The sequence below is a fragment of the Citrus clementina genome, unplaced genomic scaffold, assembly GCF_000493195.1.
Source record: "Citrus clementina cultivar Clemenules unplaced genomic scaffold, Citrus_clementina_v1.0 scaffold_3, whole genome shotgun sequence".
NCBI lineage: Eukaryota > Viridiplantae > Streptophyta > Magnoliopsida > Sapindales > Rutaceae > Citrus > Citrus x clementina.
The window spans coordinates 25,208,203-25,223,259 of NW_006262339.1; the positions used below are offsets into that span (position 1 = coordinate 25,208,203).

At 36.9% G+C, this 15,057-nt stretch overlaps 1 protein-coding gene across 1 annotated transcript; it reads left to right on the top strand.

Moving 5' to 3' along the window:
• Window positions 1-6,139: 6,139 nt before the first annotated feature.
• Window positions 6,140-10,243, top strand: LOC18048767 (putative disease resistance RPP13-like protein 1). Its single transcript, XM_006441936.1, has one exon. It carries the CDS (start codon window positions 6,140-6,142, stop codon window positions 10,241-10,243), a length of 4,104 nt encoding a protein of 1,367 aa, XP_006441999.1.
• The last annotated feature ends 4,814 nt before the right edge of the window (window positions 10,244-15,057 follow it).

The following is a 15,057-nucleotide window of genomic DNA, read 5'->3' on the forward strand; positions in this document are numbered from 1 at the left end:
TGTATCTTCCGAAGGACAACCACGCTGATCACAAAACTCTCCAAGCTGAATATGCCTCATTGTCAACTCACGGTCATCACCTCTCTCAGGCCTAGGAGGTTGAATAGAGGCAATGTGCTAGAGGATATTACTTGGAAGCAAGTGCCCAAACAAACCCTACTGCCAATTACCATCACTATCCACAAAGTCAGCAGTCACCTTGTGTATAATGTTGTCAAAGACTGGGCTAAGGACATAAGAAATCAAAGGTTGTCTCTTAGTAACCCAGCAATCCCACCAGAACCGCACCAATCGGCCATTTCCCAAGTTCCAGCGAATCCCCAGCCGTGTCTCTGGCCAAACTTTTCCTATGGATTTCCACAAGTGAGATCCATATCCAGTGGGTAAAGTGTAAGGTAGATTTGCAGGGTTGATATTATATTTAGTACACAAAACTTGAGACCAAAGGCTGTTAGGTGATGCTACCAAGTTCCATCCCAATTTCATTAATAAAGCTTTATTCATTAGCTCAAGGTTGTTGAAACCCAAACCACCACAATTCTTAAGTTGGCAGACTCTATCCCAACTAACAAGGCTCATTTTTTGTTGAGGATGAGCCCTGCTCCAAATAAAACGCCCAAATGCTTGATCAATTTTATGTTTGATACACACTGGCAAGTTGGTAGTTTGCATGGCATAGATAGAAAATAATTGTAAGACCGATTGAGCTAAAGTGATCCGCCCTGCTAGAGAAAGATGATTCGCATTCCACCTCGACAGACGCCGCTCAACTGGATTAATGATGCTCTAATATGTGCCATTGGTGAGCCGTATGTGAAGAAGAGGCATACCGAATATTTACCAAGATCAATCGTCATACCGATGCCCATGGTATTAATAATTTTTTTTGCTTCATTACTCTAAACATTCCTAGAGAAATATACTCTGGTTTTAGCCTTACTAAGTACTCGTGCTCCCAAGTTACTACAGTAAGTTTCAAGAATTGAATTAATTACCGAGGCTTGAGAGCACGAAGCCTCTGCTAAAAGAAGCAGATCATCTGCAAAAAAAGGTGATTATGAGGAATTCCATGGCGAGAGAGGTGCACGGGAGTCCAAAAACCTGTGTTGACCACATCACATATACCATGGCTGAGTTGTTCGATGCAGAGAATAAAGATATAAGGAGAAATGAGATCACCTTGCCGAATACCTCTAGTTGGTAGGAACTCATCAGTGAGCTCACCCTCCCATAGAACTTGCATTCACAAGGTGGTGATGCACTCCATTATAATTTGAATTAGTTTTGAGGGGATACCTGTTTCCATTAGCAATTAGCAATACATTTAAAGATGTGTAACAAGCTGACGGAAGAAAAGTGTGCCCATTTTTGTTGATGTTCGATGCAATTTTTCCCTAATTTTTATTACCACAAGATCTCTCCTAGATTGAAGAATATCTTTGATCTTTTCAGGAATTTTCAACAGTGTTTAATAAATGCTCTCAAACACATTTTTTTCCATGTACATAACATCTAATTGATGATCCACCAACAAGTACTTCTAATACTCTAATTTATAGAATATGGATTTCTTCCTCCACCACAAATGATCATGATTCTTGAAACTTTCGCACTTTTTCTATTATGTTTGCCCTATTTATTATCAATGGAATCAACGAGATAAAAAATCTCCTCATTGTATATGTGTGTGATATGTGTGTGTGTGGTTTCAGAGCTAGGTCTTCCTAACTTCCCGTATACTAAAAAGTTGTTTATAGTCCATAGCAACATAGCCCCCAAATTGTGGGATTATAAAACTATTGAGGCAGAGAATAGACGTGATAAAGTGGAACACAATCCACGCATTACTTTACTGGTATTGTAAATAACAAAAAACCATGCATGACCCTAATTGGAGTTTTTGATGGTGCCGAACTAAAAGGTGATAGGTCTGGTGATAATCACCAAGAATGATAAAAATATTATCAACATGTTATGCACAATATGAAATACTAGCTTGACAACCCAAGAGGGGGGTGAATTGGGTTTTCAATAGTTTCTTCAATAGCAATACCACAATTCAATATAAAAAACTACCACAACCAATAATAATAATTTTTATTTCAACAAGTAAATTTAAAAGGTAAGGATAGAGAAAAAAAAATACGAGATTTTTACATGGTTCAGCAAAACCTGTTTACATCCATACCTCCAAGCTTAATACGCTTGAGAATTTCACTATCCAAACCTTACAACTCAAGGTTTCAAGATGCTTATAATTGACTTTCAACGTGGCAATAAAACCTTTACAACTTGAGGTAATCTCACGCCTCTAATCCCAAATGTTTTCCACACTCCCAATCACTCAATTTTGATATTAAAATGAATATTACATAGAATTTCACTCACACAATATATGTGTTTGCAAATAAAAGCCCAAAGTGTGTTTCAATGAAAGAATAAAAAAATTTAAGACAATTCAAATATGCAAGAGTAAGCTCAATGCCAATCATTTGAATTTGATTGAGTCTTTTTATAGTTGAAGAAGAAAACTAGCTGTTATTGACTTTTTGCACATAATTGGATCACTGTTAACTGCAAGTTGGATTGCCGTTTTGACTCGAGCAAGTTACCGTTAGGCCACAGTTCAAATTGTCGAATCACCGCTTTTCAATAGTCGAATCACTTTTATTGTCTAAAGACTTTCTGCCCATTATTGGTTAAACGTTTACAGTAACGGGTTAGTCGTTTGCTATAGTGAACTTATTTTTTGAAATTATAATTTGGCTTCAAACTGTCCTAAAATTACACTATAACCCAAAACTTTAAAAAGCTTTACAAATAAGTCCATTTTCAGAATTTCAAAACAATACATGATGATTTCCATAACTTTCTAAACTTATGCTATGCCCCAAAACTTTATAAGACTTTTCAAATAGGTTCATTTCTAGAATTTCAAAATAGTAGTTATTGATTTCGAAGTTCTCAAAACTTGTTTAATTAGACCACCAACTTAAAAACAACCAATTTCATAAAATCATTTTTCCACTAAGTATAAAATCATTTATGAAGATAATGATTTATTTAAAATGTATGAAAAATAATTTGAGCTTTTAAATGCTTAATCTTTGTTAATCTTGTTTGTTATCATCAAAATCAACATTATGGATACATATATGTTAACACAATATCTATATATTGGTGGGCTAAAATATATAATATGTAAGAATTAAAGCTGATTCTTCAAGCTATTTATTGGTAGGCTAATATTAAGAGGGAGATTGCAAAATATGTTAAAGAATGCTTGACATGTCTGCAAGTCAAGGTTGAGCATCAAAGATCGTCTGGATTATTATAGTCTTTAATGGTGCTATAGCAGAAGTGGGAACACTTAGGCATGGATCATGTTTTAGGATTGCCAAAATCAGAAAAAAGGCTATGATACAATTTGGGTGATTATAAACAGGTTGACTAAGTTTGTGCATTTTAGGGCTCAAGAGTTTCAACAAACTTGTAAAGCCATTGTGAAGATAAGAGAAAGAATGAAAGTGGCTCAATGCAGACAAAAGAGCTATGCAAACAATCGGAAGAGGAACTTAGAGTTTAAAGTGGGCAATAAAGTGTTTCTTAAAGCAGAGAAATTCTAGAATATATCGGAGGTACCATGTCAGCCATACAACAAACAAATGATGCTATGACATGTGTGTATTTACTTTGAAAAACTATCATGCAAGTGGTGGTTATATTAAATTCAACTATACATGACATGTATGCATCAATTGGTTGTAATATATCAGAGGTATTCTAGAATTTCTCCTTAAAGTAGCCCCGATAAAGGGACTTATGAGATTTGGTAAAAAAGAAAAGTTGAGCCTGCGGTTTATTGAACGATCTAACTTCTTGAACCTTTTAAAGACAATCCATTTGGGTTAAAATAATGTCAAAAAAGAGCTCGTGGAGTGGTGCTATAATTTTTCATAAAGGCACACTTCTCAAAATAATAATAATGATCATTTTCAATATTGTAATTCAGGTGTTAAATGATAATAATGATCATCATTGGCCATAAATAACTTGCATTGTCATTTATGAGTAACCTCATTCAATTAGGAAACAGTCCATTTTTACATTTGTAACATCACGTTGCAGCGTCTTTGCTCTGCATCCTAGAATTGATCCAATGCTGTAGAAAAACAGAGAAACAAAAAGTTCAACATAAATAAAAGAAAATTGATATTTGGCCATGACAAAAAAGATGGCACTGTAGTATAAACAGTGCTGTCATTTTGTGTGTACAGTGGAATTGTTGCATGAACATTTTCTTATTTGCTACCTTGATGGTCTTGATTGTGGCTAAGCATCAGTGCTCTAAATAAAATATTTATGCACGACAGCAAAAATGAACTGGAACAAGGATTTTTGTCATAACACTATTCAATCGTGTTTTCTACCTTGGATTGGTGCGCCCTAGATCCCCATGAACAAATTCCTTGATATATGTTCTAGCCTGCAATTTCCATCCCGTCCAAGGGCTAGAGGTAGAAAATTTCACTCATGTAACCAAAGAGAAGAAAATAACTTTTATTTTCCTTTTTTCTCCCCTAGGGGATTACGGAGGCAAGCAAATTGGTAAAAATAATATCTGAAAAGTGTAAATCCTTGTATCCTTCTTATAAGATTCTAAAGGCCCAATGTTGCTTTGCTGCTATCTATTGCTCACACTACTATCTACTATCATTGAAGAGGCAAGGAAGCACACCCTTGCACAGGCAGCTGTATAACAGCCGCAACCTAAATTGTATCTCCTGCTGTAGGGGGGGGCAAGTCAAAATAGAAAAACTCACAACTCCTATTGGGTTTAGGGATAATCAGGCTCGAACTGATGACTTCCACCACGTCAAGGTGACACTCTACCGCTGAGTTATATCCCTTCCCTGCCCCCACCAAGAAGTAGAGCTGACTAATCCTAAGGCAAAGGGTCGAGAAACTCAACGCCACTATTCTTGAACAACTTGGAGTTGGAGCCGGGCCTTCCTTTCGCACTATTACGGATACGAAATTAATGGGAAAAATTGGATTCAAATAAATGGCAAAGACATATTCTGAAGAAAAGTAGAAGATAAAAGGTTGCCTGAATCTATCTAATCCAGTTGATATTTAAAGTGTTGGATAATAAAAGGTGTCATATTCCTAAGCACTGTGGATTTCTGGAACATACAGAATTCACTCAAGATTATAATGAACCCTTAGAAAAGTTCGTGGCAATTTCATCATGTTGAGAAATTTATTATAGGAAGTTGGTTCCTTCAGGCTTATTTTCAGACTCTTTATAGCTATATGAAAACTATTCCATGATTTATGGGCTTAATTTCTTTTTCTTCAGATGCATGTATCAAGATTCAAGTATAATATTTTTCGGCTGAATTTATTATTAATTAATAGTCGTAGATAAAATATTTAAAACATATATATAATTAAATCTCTTATAACATCCTGCAGTAGTGCCTGAGATCAAATACAGGTCGGATTAAAATATCCCGAGTCTCTTATTTTCATTTCCACCTGCCAGATGGCATGTTGATGCAATTTGCTTTCTTGGTGTTGAATGATTCTTAAGAAATTTTATTTGACTGGCCAGTGGAGGAACTGACTTAAAATCAAATACTGACTTTTCTTTAAGATTTTCTAAGATACTTTATTTGACTGGCCAGTGCAGGAAATATGTGTTAGAAGCAAATACAGACTTTTCTTTAAGTTTTTCTGATAAACCTTTTGTGTATATGTGAAAAATTCAACTCTACGGCATGCTAAAAAGTTGGTCGCCTCAAAAGTAAATTTCTACAGCTACTCTTGAAAATCCATACACGAAATTATATGAATAAAGAAAATCTGTTTCAAGACCGCAGTGTGAAATGGAAATGTCTAGAATCAGTCAATGCAAGACTTGACTTTTGAAAAACGAAGAAAAAGAAGTTTATTTTACGGCCATCTCAAAATTTCGATGATGATCGTGATATGTGGAGTCCACGGTTTTGAATCTAACCATTTCTGCAGGCTTTTGATGCACTGCTTCCGATTTTTGCTCTACTTGCATTCAATCCCATTTGATCCTACACTCCACTCCTTTACTTTCCTGTGAACAAAAGTACAAAACTAAACTATGGCTGTTGGAGAGCTCTTACTCTCAGCTGTCTTTCAGGTGCTTTTTGACAGATTGGCTCCCCATGGTGGTGATTTGCTCAACTTTGTTAGCCAACTTGGAGGTGGGGTTGCTTCCGAGTTGAAGAAATGGGAAGACTGTTTGATGATGATTCAGGCTGTGCTGAGGGACGCAGAGGAGAAGCAACTGACGGACGAGGCTGTGAAATTGTGGCTGGACGATCTCCGAGACTTGGCTTATGATGCTGAGGACATTCTTGATGAGTTTGCCACCAAGGCTTTGGAACGCAAGTTCATTGCAGATCGTGATCACGGAGCAAGCAGTAGCAAAGTTCAGATGCTCGTCCCGGCAGCTTGTTTCGGTTGTTTCAAAATTCAGAACACTGTTAATTTCAATGGCAAAATGCGGTCCAGCATAAAAGATATCACCGGCCGATTTGATCGACTCTGCAATCAAAGAATTCATCTTGGATTGCAATTGACCCCTGGAGGGACATCATCAACTACTACTGCACAACGAAGAACACCCACTTCAAGTGTGTCAACTGAACGTGCTGTTTTTGGAAGGCAGCAAGATAAGGCCAAAATGCTTGAAATGGTACTGACTGATACGTCAAGTGATCATTCCAACCTTGCTGTAATACCAATCGTTGGCATGGCTGGGGTCGGAAAAACAACTCTTGCTCGGGAGGTCTACAATGACAGGGCCGTTGAGGACTCCAAGTTCGATGTAAAAGCATGGGTTTGTGTCTCTGATGAATTTGATGTGTTGAACATTTCAAGGGCTCTTCTTGAGTCAATCACCTTCGCATCATGTGATCTCAAGGCTTTAAACGAAGTGCAGGTTCAGATAAAAAGGGCTGTTGATGGGAAAAAATTATTGCTGGTCTTAGATGATGTATGGAACGAGGACTACTGCTTGTGGGAAGATCTGAAAGCTCCATTCCTGGCTGCTGCACCAAACAGTAAAATTATTGTCACCACTCGCCATGCACATGTTGCAGCAACAATGGAACCAATTCAACAATATAACCTACAGTGCCTGTCAGATGAAGATTGCTGGTCCCTGTTCATGATGCACGCGTTCGTGGGTCAAGATATTACTGCACAACAAATTTCAGATTTATTTCGCGAGAAAGTTGTTGGAAAGTGTGGAGGCTTGCCCCTAGCAGCAAAAACTCTTGGGGGACTTTTACGTTCCAAGAGACATGATGAATGGGATGAAATATTGAACAGCAATATATTGGATCTTCCTCAACAAAATGGCATTCTCTCAGTGTTAAGATTGAGTTATCACTGTCTTCCTTCTCAGTTGAAGAGATGTTTTGCTTATTGTGCTATTTTCCCTAAAGATTATGAATTTGAGCAGAATGAGCTTGTTTTTTTGTGGATGGCTGAAGGTGTCATTCAGCAATATTCCGAAAACAATAAGCAGCCAGAAGAATGGGGAAGAGAGTGTTTCCGAGGTCTAGTGTCAAGGTCAATTTTCCAGCAATCATGTGTTGACAGCTCTAAATTTGTAATGCATGACCTAGTTCATGATCTCTCTCAATTGGTTTCCGGCGACACTATTTTCAGGTTAGAAGAGGTCAATAAGCCATCGAGAAGATTTGAACGGGTTCGTCATTATTCTTACAATCAAGGATGGTGTGATGGTAAAAATAAATTTGAAGTTATCGGTAATGCTCAACTTGCACAGCTGAGGACATTCTTGCAAATAAGCACAATAGGAGCCACCACTTACATTACTAACATGTTTCTATCGGAGTTGTTGCCAAAATTCAAGAAGCTAAGGGTGCTATCTTTAAAAGGATACTACATCACCCAGTTACCCATTTCTTTTGACACTATGAGATCTCTAAGGTATCTCAACCTCGAAGGCTCTAGTATCAAAAGTTTACCCGAGTCAACAAGCTTGCTACTGAACTTGCAAATATTGATATTAAGAGATTGTTATTGTTTGATTAAGTTGCCATCCAAAATGGGGAATTTGCTTCAGTTACGTCATCTCGATATAAAAGGTGCAAATTCACTAAAAGGGATGCCACCGGGAATGAAGGAGTTGAAGTGTCTTCAAACGTTGTCTAATTTTATTGTGGGCAAGGGAAAAGTTTCCACTTTGACGGATTTGAAGAATTTAAATTTTCTTGGCGGAGAACTTTGCATCTCAGGATTGGAAAATGTGGACCGTACGTCGGAGGCAAGCGAAGCGATGTTATGCGAGAAGCAGAATCTAGAAGCATTGTCATTGCAATGGGGATCTCAGTTTGACAACTCACGAAATAAGGATGGACAAGAACTTGTACTTGGCATGCTAAAACCTTGTACAAACATCAAGAAACTTGCAATCGAGGGCTATGGTGGAAAAAAATTTCCTTCTTGGATAGGAGATACATCTTTCTCCAAGATGGAGGTTCTTAAATTAGAAAACTGTGAAAATTGCACATCCTTGCCATCGCTCGGGTTGTTGAGTTCACTTAAACATCTTACTATTAAAGGTTTGATGAAACTGAAAAGCATGGGTGCTGAGGTTTATGGTGAGGATTTCTCAAAGCCTTTTCAATCATTGGAGGTTCTCTGTTTTGAGAATTTACCAGAGTGGGAGTATTGGGACACTAAATTGGAAGAAGATGGCATTGTTGCAGGATTCTCCAGCCTCCGTGAACTTTCCATGGTAAGATGTCCCTTATTCTCTGGAAAATTGCCAGAGCATCTACCTTCATTAGAGAAACTAGTTGTTAGTAAATGTGGAGAGTTGGTAGTTTCATTCTCAAGCTTTCTGAATCTTTGCAAATTAGAAATTCATGAATGCAAGGGACTTGTGTGCAGCACTCCAATTGACTCAAAGTTGATCGAGTCTATGACTATTTCAAATGATACATTGCAGATACGCGGATGCAAGGGAATGATACATAGTGATTGTACAGAAGCAGACTCTGTGACAGTTATTTCCAATATTTTGGAGTTAAGAAAATTTTTAAAGCAAGGACTTCATCAAGTAGAGACTTTGCGGATTGGAAATTTTGAATGGATCACGTCATGGCATGAAATTGAGCAGCCAGAGAAAGGGTTGCAAGTTATCACCTCCCCTGAAGAGGTGTCAATTGATGAAAGCTGCGTAAGTCTAGTTTCATTTCCAGAGATTAAATTTTTTCTCAATAATCTGCGGTCTCTTAAAATTGAAAATGCCAGAGCTTTAAAAACATTGCCTGAGGAAATTATAGGCAACAATTCACAACTGGAAAGTTTGTACATCCGAGATTGTGATTCTGTAACATTCATTGCAAGAAGCAAGCTACCAGCATCTCTTAAAAGGCTTGAGATAGAGAATTGTAAGAACTTGCAGCATTTGGTCGATGGTGGAGATGATGATACTTCTTCTTCTTCATCAGTGAAGCTGAAACATCTGGAGATAAGGCGCTGCCCAGAGCTCACAAGTTTATCATCAGGAATCCAGCTACTTGAGGGGCTTGAATACCTCCACATAAGTAGTTGTCCAGAGCTGAAGTCAATACCCAGTGGCCTGCATAATTTACAGAGCATTTGGATAGCTGATTGTGAGAAGCTTGAAGCCCTGCCCAGTGACATGCACAAACTCAACTCTCTTCAACATTTTTACGTAAGTGAATGTCCGAGCATTGTATCTTTTCCAGAAGAAGGTTTTCCCACCAATCTAACAACACTTAGTATTGGAGTTGATGTGAAAATTTATAAGCCACTCATTCAGTGGGGGTTGCACAGGCTTACCTCTCTCAGAAGCCTTGATATTTATGGATGTGATGAAGCAGAGTGTTTTCCGGACGAGGAGATGGGAATGATGTTGCCGACCTCTCTCAGAAACCTCTTTATTGTTAAGTTGTCGAAATTGAAATACCTATCTTCAATGGGTTTTCAAAGCCTAACCTCTCTTGAATTTTTGCTGCTCATTAAATGTCCAAATCTTAAATCTTTTCCAGAGGAGGGCCTTCCAACCTCACTCCTGGATTTAACAATCGAAGCTTGTCCGAAGCTGAAAAAAGAGTGCAAAAGGGATAAAGGAAAAGAGTGGCCCAAGATTGCAAACATTCCTTGCGTTAACATAGATGGGAAATTCTTATACGAGTAACAATCGTATTTAGAGGAGTAGATTTTATTGCTCCATTCCATCTCATATCCCCTACAACAATGTGCTTTCTTTTATCCCCCATACAGTTGTATCATTAGCTAAATTGATAAAAAATGCTTCTTACTTTTTATTTTTATCTTAAATTTACTACCATGGAGAGAATATAGTCGATCTGTCGTAGTCTAGATTTTCTAATATGCCATTTTTTGTTATTTTAAAAATTTATTGTTTAGATTACATACTGAAAGATATATTACATCACCTCTATTTTTTTTTTAAATCAAATGAGGATTGTCAATACAGCATTTTCAACTCAATTATTTTTCTAATCTTGTCACCGTGGTTGATAGGTGTAGAATCTGATTCGTTCGATTCACACAACAAAATCAGATTCTACCCAAGATCCTTTGTCAAGATCAATCGAGTTGCATGTAACAGATTAATCGATTTGGAAGAATCAATAAACCTCACTTGAATCAAACAAAGGATTATTAACAGCACAAGAACTGAACAACTAAGAGCAGAGAACAATCAACAGAACACTCAGCAAATTTAACGTGGTTCAGCCATTAATGGCTTTCATCCACGGGTGAATCCATCAGCAGGCTTTCATTGAAAGATTCAAGGTGTTTGTTACAGAGAGTTGAGAACAAAAGAACAAAGAATAAGATTTAACTCTCTCTCTCTCTCTACAATTCCTCTCAGTATTTCTCTCGAATTCACGCAGCTTCTCCTGATTCATCAGCTTATAAACCAGTCTCTTAACAAACTTAACAACCCAGAATGCACAGCTATATGACACGTGTGCAAAGATTCTGGTATAATGAACTTGGCTTCAATTGTAGCTCACGTGACTGCTTGTGTGATTTACTTAATTCAAGTGACTCCAAAACGCTAGCACTCTTTGCAGTTTCAAAGTAATAACACGGTCGTGCTTCTCATGTGAGTTTGTTAAGCCATCAAGAAACTTGAAACGCCGCCGTTTAGTAACCAGGTGTTTGAATTCACCTTACAGCTAACAACAATAGGTAATCAAAAGAAATTTGCAAGCTTATCTGTCATAGTTTTAGAGTTGCAGATTTTGATTAATGTTATTTCTGGATATTTTCTGTTTTGGATATATAGTTCCTTGCGTTTGTTTTCAGATGATGGATCCATTTTCTTGTTCAAATAGCATCTCAGTTGACTGATATTAAGCGGAAGACTAGAGTGGGTTTTCTTTGTGGTTTATTCCTTAAGCTGGCACCATTGACTTTCTTTCTCAGGAAGCATGTCTGATTGCATGAATGCCAAGAATGGATTGATGAAATCAATGTAGCTTCGGCTTGCTTTTCTTTCTTGGTGTTGAAGGTAGACAGAGAATTTAAGGTGTGTCCACCCCATCTGTACTTATTGATTTCAATGACAACGTACTTGATAGATGATGATTTTCATCTCTGATCGGGAAGTTATTAGCCTTTTCATCCACTTGACAGCGATGAAATGAATTTCTGAGCGCAGTGGCATTGTAATGACTGATATTTCAGATTTATTAAACATGGCAAGTTCCGTTTGTTTCTTTTCAGATTACCAATTCAGTCGTCCAAGGGGGAGCGACATAAGCTGGAATTCCGTTGTAATTATTATTGATTAAAGCTTTTATCTTCTAGTTTGTGTTAAAGAAAAAATTGCCCGTGCTGGGAAAACAAAGATATATCAGTCTACTTGGCTTAAGTTTACAAATTTATTTAATACTCTTTCATTACCGTTCACCCACAAGAGTATAAAAATCAATTAAGTTGAAAATGAATCATAAAACTTCTGGAATTAGAACCGACTTTAATTAATCAGCACAAAACGTACTAGCTATCCACGATGCATTAAGCTAACAAATTAGATGGATCGTCCGAAAACAAACACAATGTATCTTGGAATGTATATCCATAACAGCATAAAATACTTATGGACATTATTTTATAACTTAGCCACAACCGATATCTAATTTGATTAAGCTAAAAAAAATTTCTTTGTTTAGCAGTCACTCACAAGACACTCGAGTTAATAAAAACTTTAAGATAAATGCAAATATAAGTCAATGTGAAGCCTGGGGTAGTTATATTCTGTTAAGAGTAAATGAGGTGGCGTGTTGAGCTGGCGTTGGTGTGGGGCCATCAGTTGTTAAAGTTGTTGCCTGGAATTATAAAAGAAAACAAGCTGGTAGTTACAAAGTCTTAGTGATTGATTTTGAGTGGCTTAGTGAGAGAGATAGAAAAATCCCAGTAGGGAAGTTTTAATCTTTGTAATCTCAAAAATCATCTGTGACGCATCTCATTCAATAAAAGTTTCAGAGCAGAGCTGATTTCAGTCGTGGATGTAGGCATCTTGTTGCCGAACCACGTTATTTGGTCTTGTCAAATTCTTTATTGCTTGCTTGTTCTTGGTTCTGGTTCTATTAAATCTTAGCTTCTTTGATTTGATCTTCTTCAATATAAGCTCGGTTTTGATCAGATTATAATATAACAGAAAAAATTTATAATTCTAAGTACAGTAAAGCATAAAAGGTACTGATTACCTTTAGGCCATGTTCGGTTAAGAACTTAAAGGTAGGAGAGGAGAGCTTTTCTGTTTCCTCTTTATTTTCTTTTGTTCGGTTGGAAAACATTATCTGGAAATCAAATTCGATTCGGTTTTTGGCGAATCGAACCGAATAATTTCTATTTGCAAGTTCGGTTTAACGGGAAAAAACCGAATGGTTTCATTTTACTTCCACCGAACGGTTTATGAATTCGGTTCGGTTTCAGAGCCAAACCGAATAGATAAACTGTTCGGTTCATGTGCAATTAGATTTAAAAAAAGAAAAAAGAAAACCGGCCCTAAGACTAAATCCTTAAAATTCTAAGTGACTAAGGATGCATTTGTGATTGAAGTGCTATAACTTTTAAGGTACAACTATTGTGGAAAAAAAAAATTGTAAACTAAAAAAAAAACTGTATATTTAATAAATATAAATTTTAAATAATAATTTTAATAAAATTATTAAAAGTATAATATATTTTCCATCTTACAAGTGAAAAATCATATTAACATAACTTTCAAACTATAGCAGATAGTGTTTACCAAACACTTTAATACTGTAACTTAAAAGTTACAACTGCCTAACCTCAATCTCAAACACATTTTAATTTGTAATCCCAAACTCTCTAAGCATGAAACAGCGGCAGCCCCTCCCTCAAGCCGCAGCAAAGCCTCCCTCTCAGCAGCACGCACACCGGCACTCGCAGCCCGCGCAGCAGCAGCCCAGTACGGCAGCACCAGGCCACCAGCAGTCCCTCTCACGCTCACTCTTACTCTCTCTCAGCACGAACATGCAGTAGCAGGCCAGCAATAGCAGCCCCTCTCTCTGTCGTGCTCGTTCTCAATCTGTCCGTGGAAGTTGTAACTGTTCTTGAACCATTCTTGTCTAAGGTATGGGTGGATGTTTCTTTCTTGTATCCTCCTTTTATTTTGTTTTTATAATTTTGCGTTACAATTAACGGTAGAAGGAAAATCTCAAGATATGCTGATGCTATTAATTAATTTGAAACATACTTTGCCAAAAATTTGTAAGTAGGCAGATTTCGTGTGCGTGCACTTTGTTTCCTTTTTGCGTAATTGAAGAATATATATGAAAAAAAGAATTGCAAAAAATGACTGAGGATTGAATGCAAATTCATCTCATAACCATAATTTGATAATAGAATTCTTCCTTATTAGCATGTCCCTGTTACATGCTCGATATGTTAAAGTCATGGCTGGCACCGCCCATCTAGATAGGCGGTGCCATGCCATTCAACACGGCCGCCATTCTTGGTGGTGCCGTGTTGACTTATTATTAAAAAAAAAAAACCAAAATTTTGGCTATATAAAGAGGGCTTCCCCACCCTCATTTAGCCATCCCATTGATAGAGAAGTAATTCAATTTTTTGTGAGAGAGAAAGCAAAGAGTTTCAGTGATTTTAAGAGCTTAAAATTATAAAGCTCTTGTGAGTCTAGTGAGTGAGAGATTGAGTGTATTGGGGTTCTGAGAAGTGAGCCAAAATATTACAATACTTGTAATCCTTATATTACTAGTAAAATATTTTCCTTCTATCTTCATCCGTACATGTAGATTAAAAGTCGAACCACATAATTTTCTGGTGTCCTCTTTTGTACTTGTTCTTGGTTTTCTTTCAATTTCATTTTAGTTGTGGCCCTGCTTCACCCACCAAATTCCTAACACTGGTATCAGAGCTACTGATTATTTTTTTTGGTGGTACTGTTCACGTAAAAGTACTATTTACATATACCGCACTATTCACGTAAACGGTACTATTCACGTATACAGTTACTGTTCATGTGAGACGGTGGGAGCCAATCCTAGCAAAGTTAGTTTGTGGTGAAAAGCGATGGTGGCAAAATACGAAATTGAGAAATTCAACTGAAATAATTTTTCGTTGTGGAAAATGAAGATAAAAGTTGTATTGATAAAAAATAATTGCTTGGCAGCAATTGGAAAAAGGCCCATGGAGATAATTGATGACAAGTGAAACGAGATAGATGGCAACACATTTTCTGATCTACACTCAAAGTGAGTAGCAGATGCAGATTGGTCTTTTTTAGTAATCTATACTTCATTAAGACATTAACTATACGCTTCCATTCTTACCTTTTATGCTTTATTGTGCTTGAAATTATAAATTTTGTCTCATGTTTAAATTTATCTTAAATTTTTTATTAACTCGAGTGTCTTGTGAGAGACTGCTAATCAAAGAATTTTTTTTAGCTTAATCAAATTAAATATTGGGTGAAGCTAAATT

What these genes read in the sequence shown, in the direction of transcription:
- LOC18048767 (XM_006441936.1), top strand. Translation starts at nt 6,140, where the DNA reads ATGGCTGTTGGAGAGCTCTTACTCTCAGCTGTCTTTCAGGTGCTTTTT.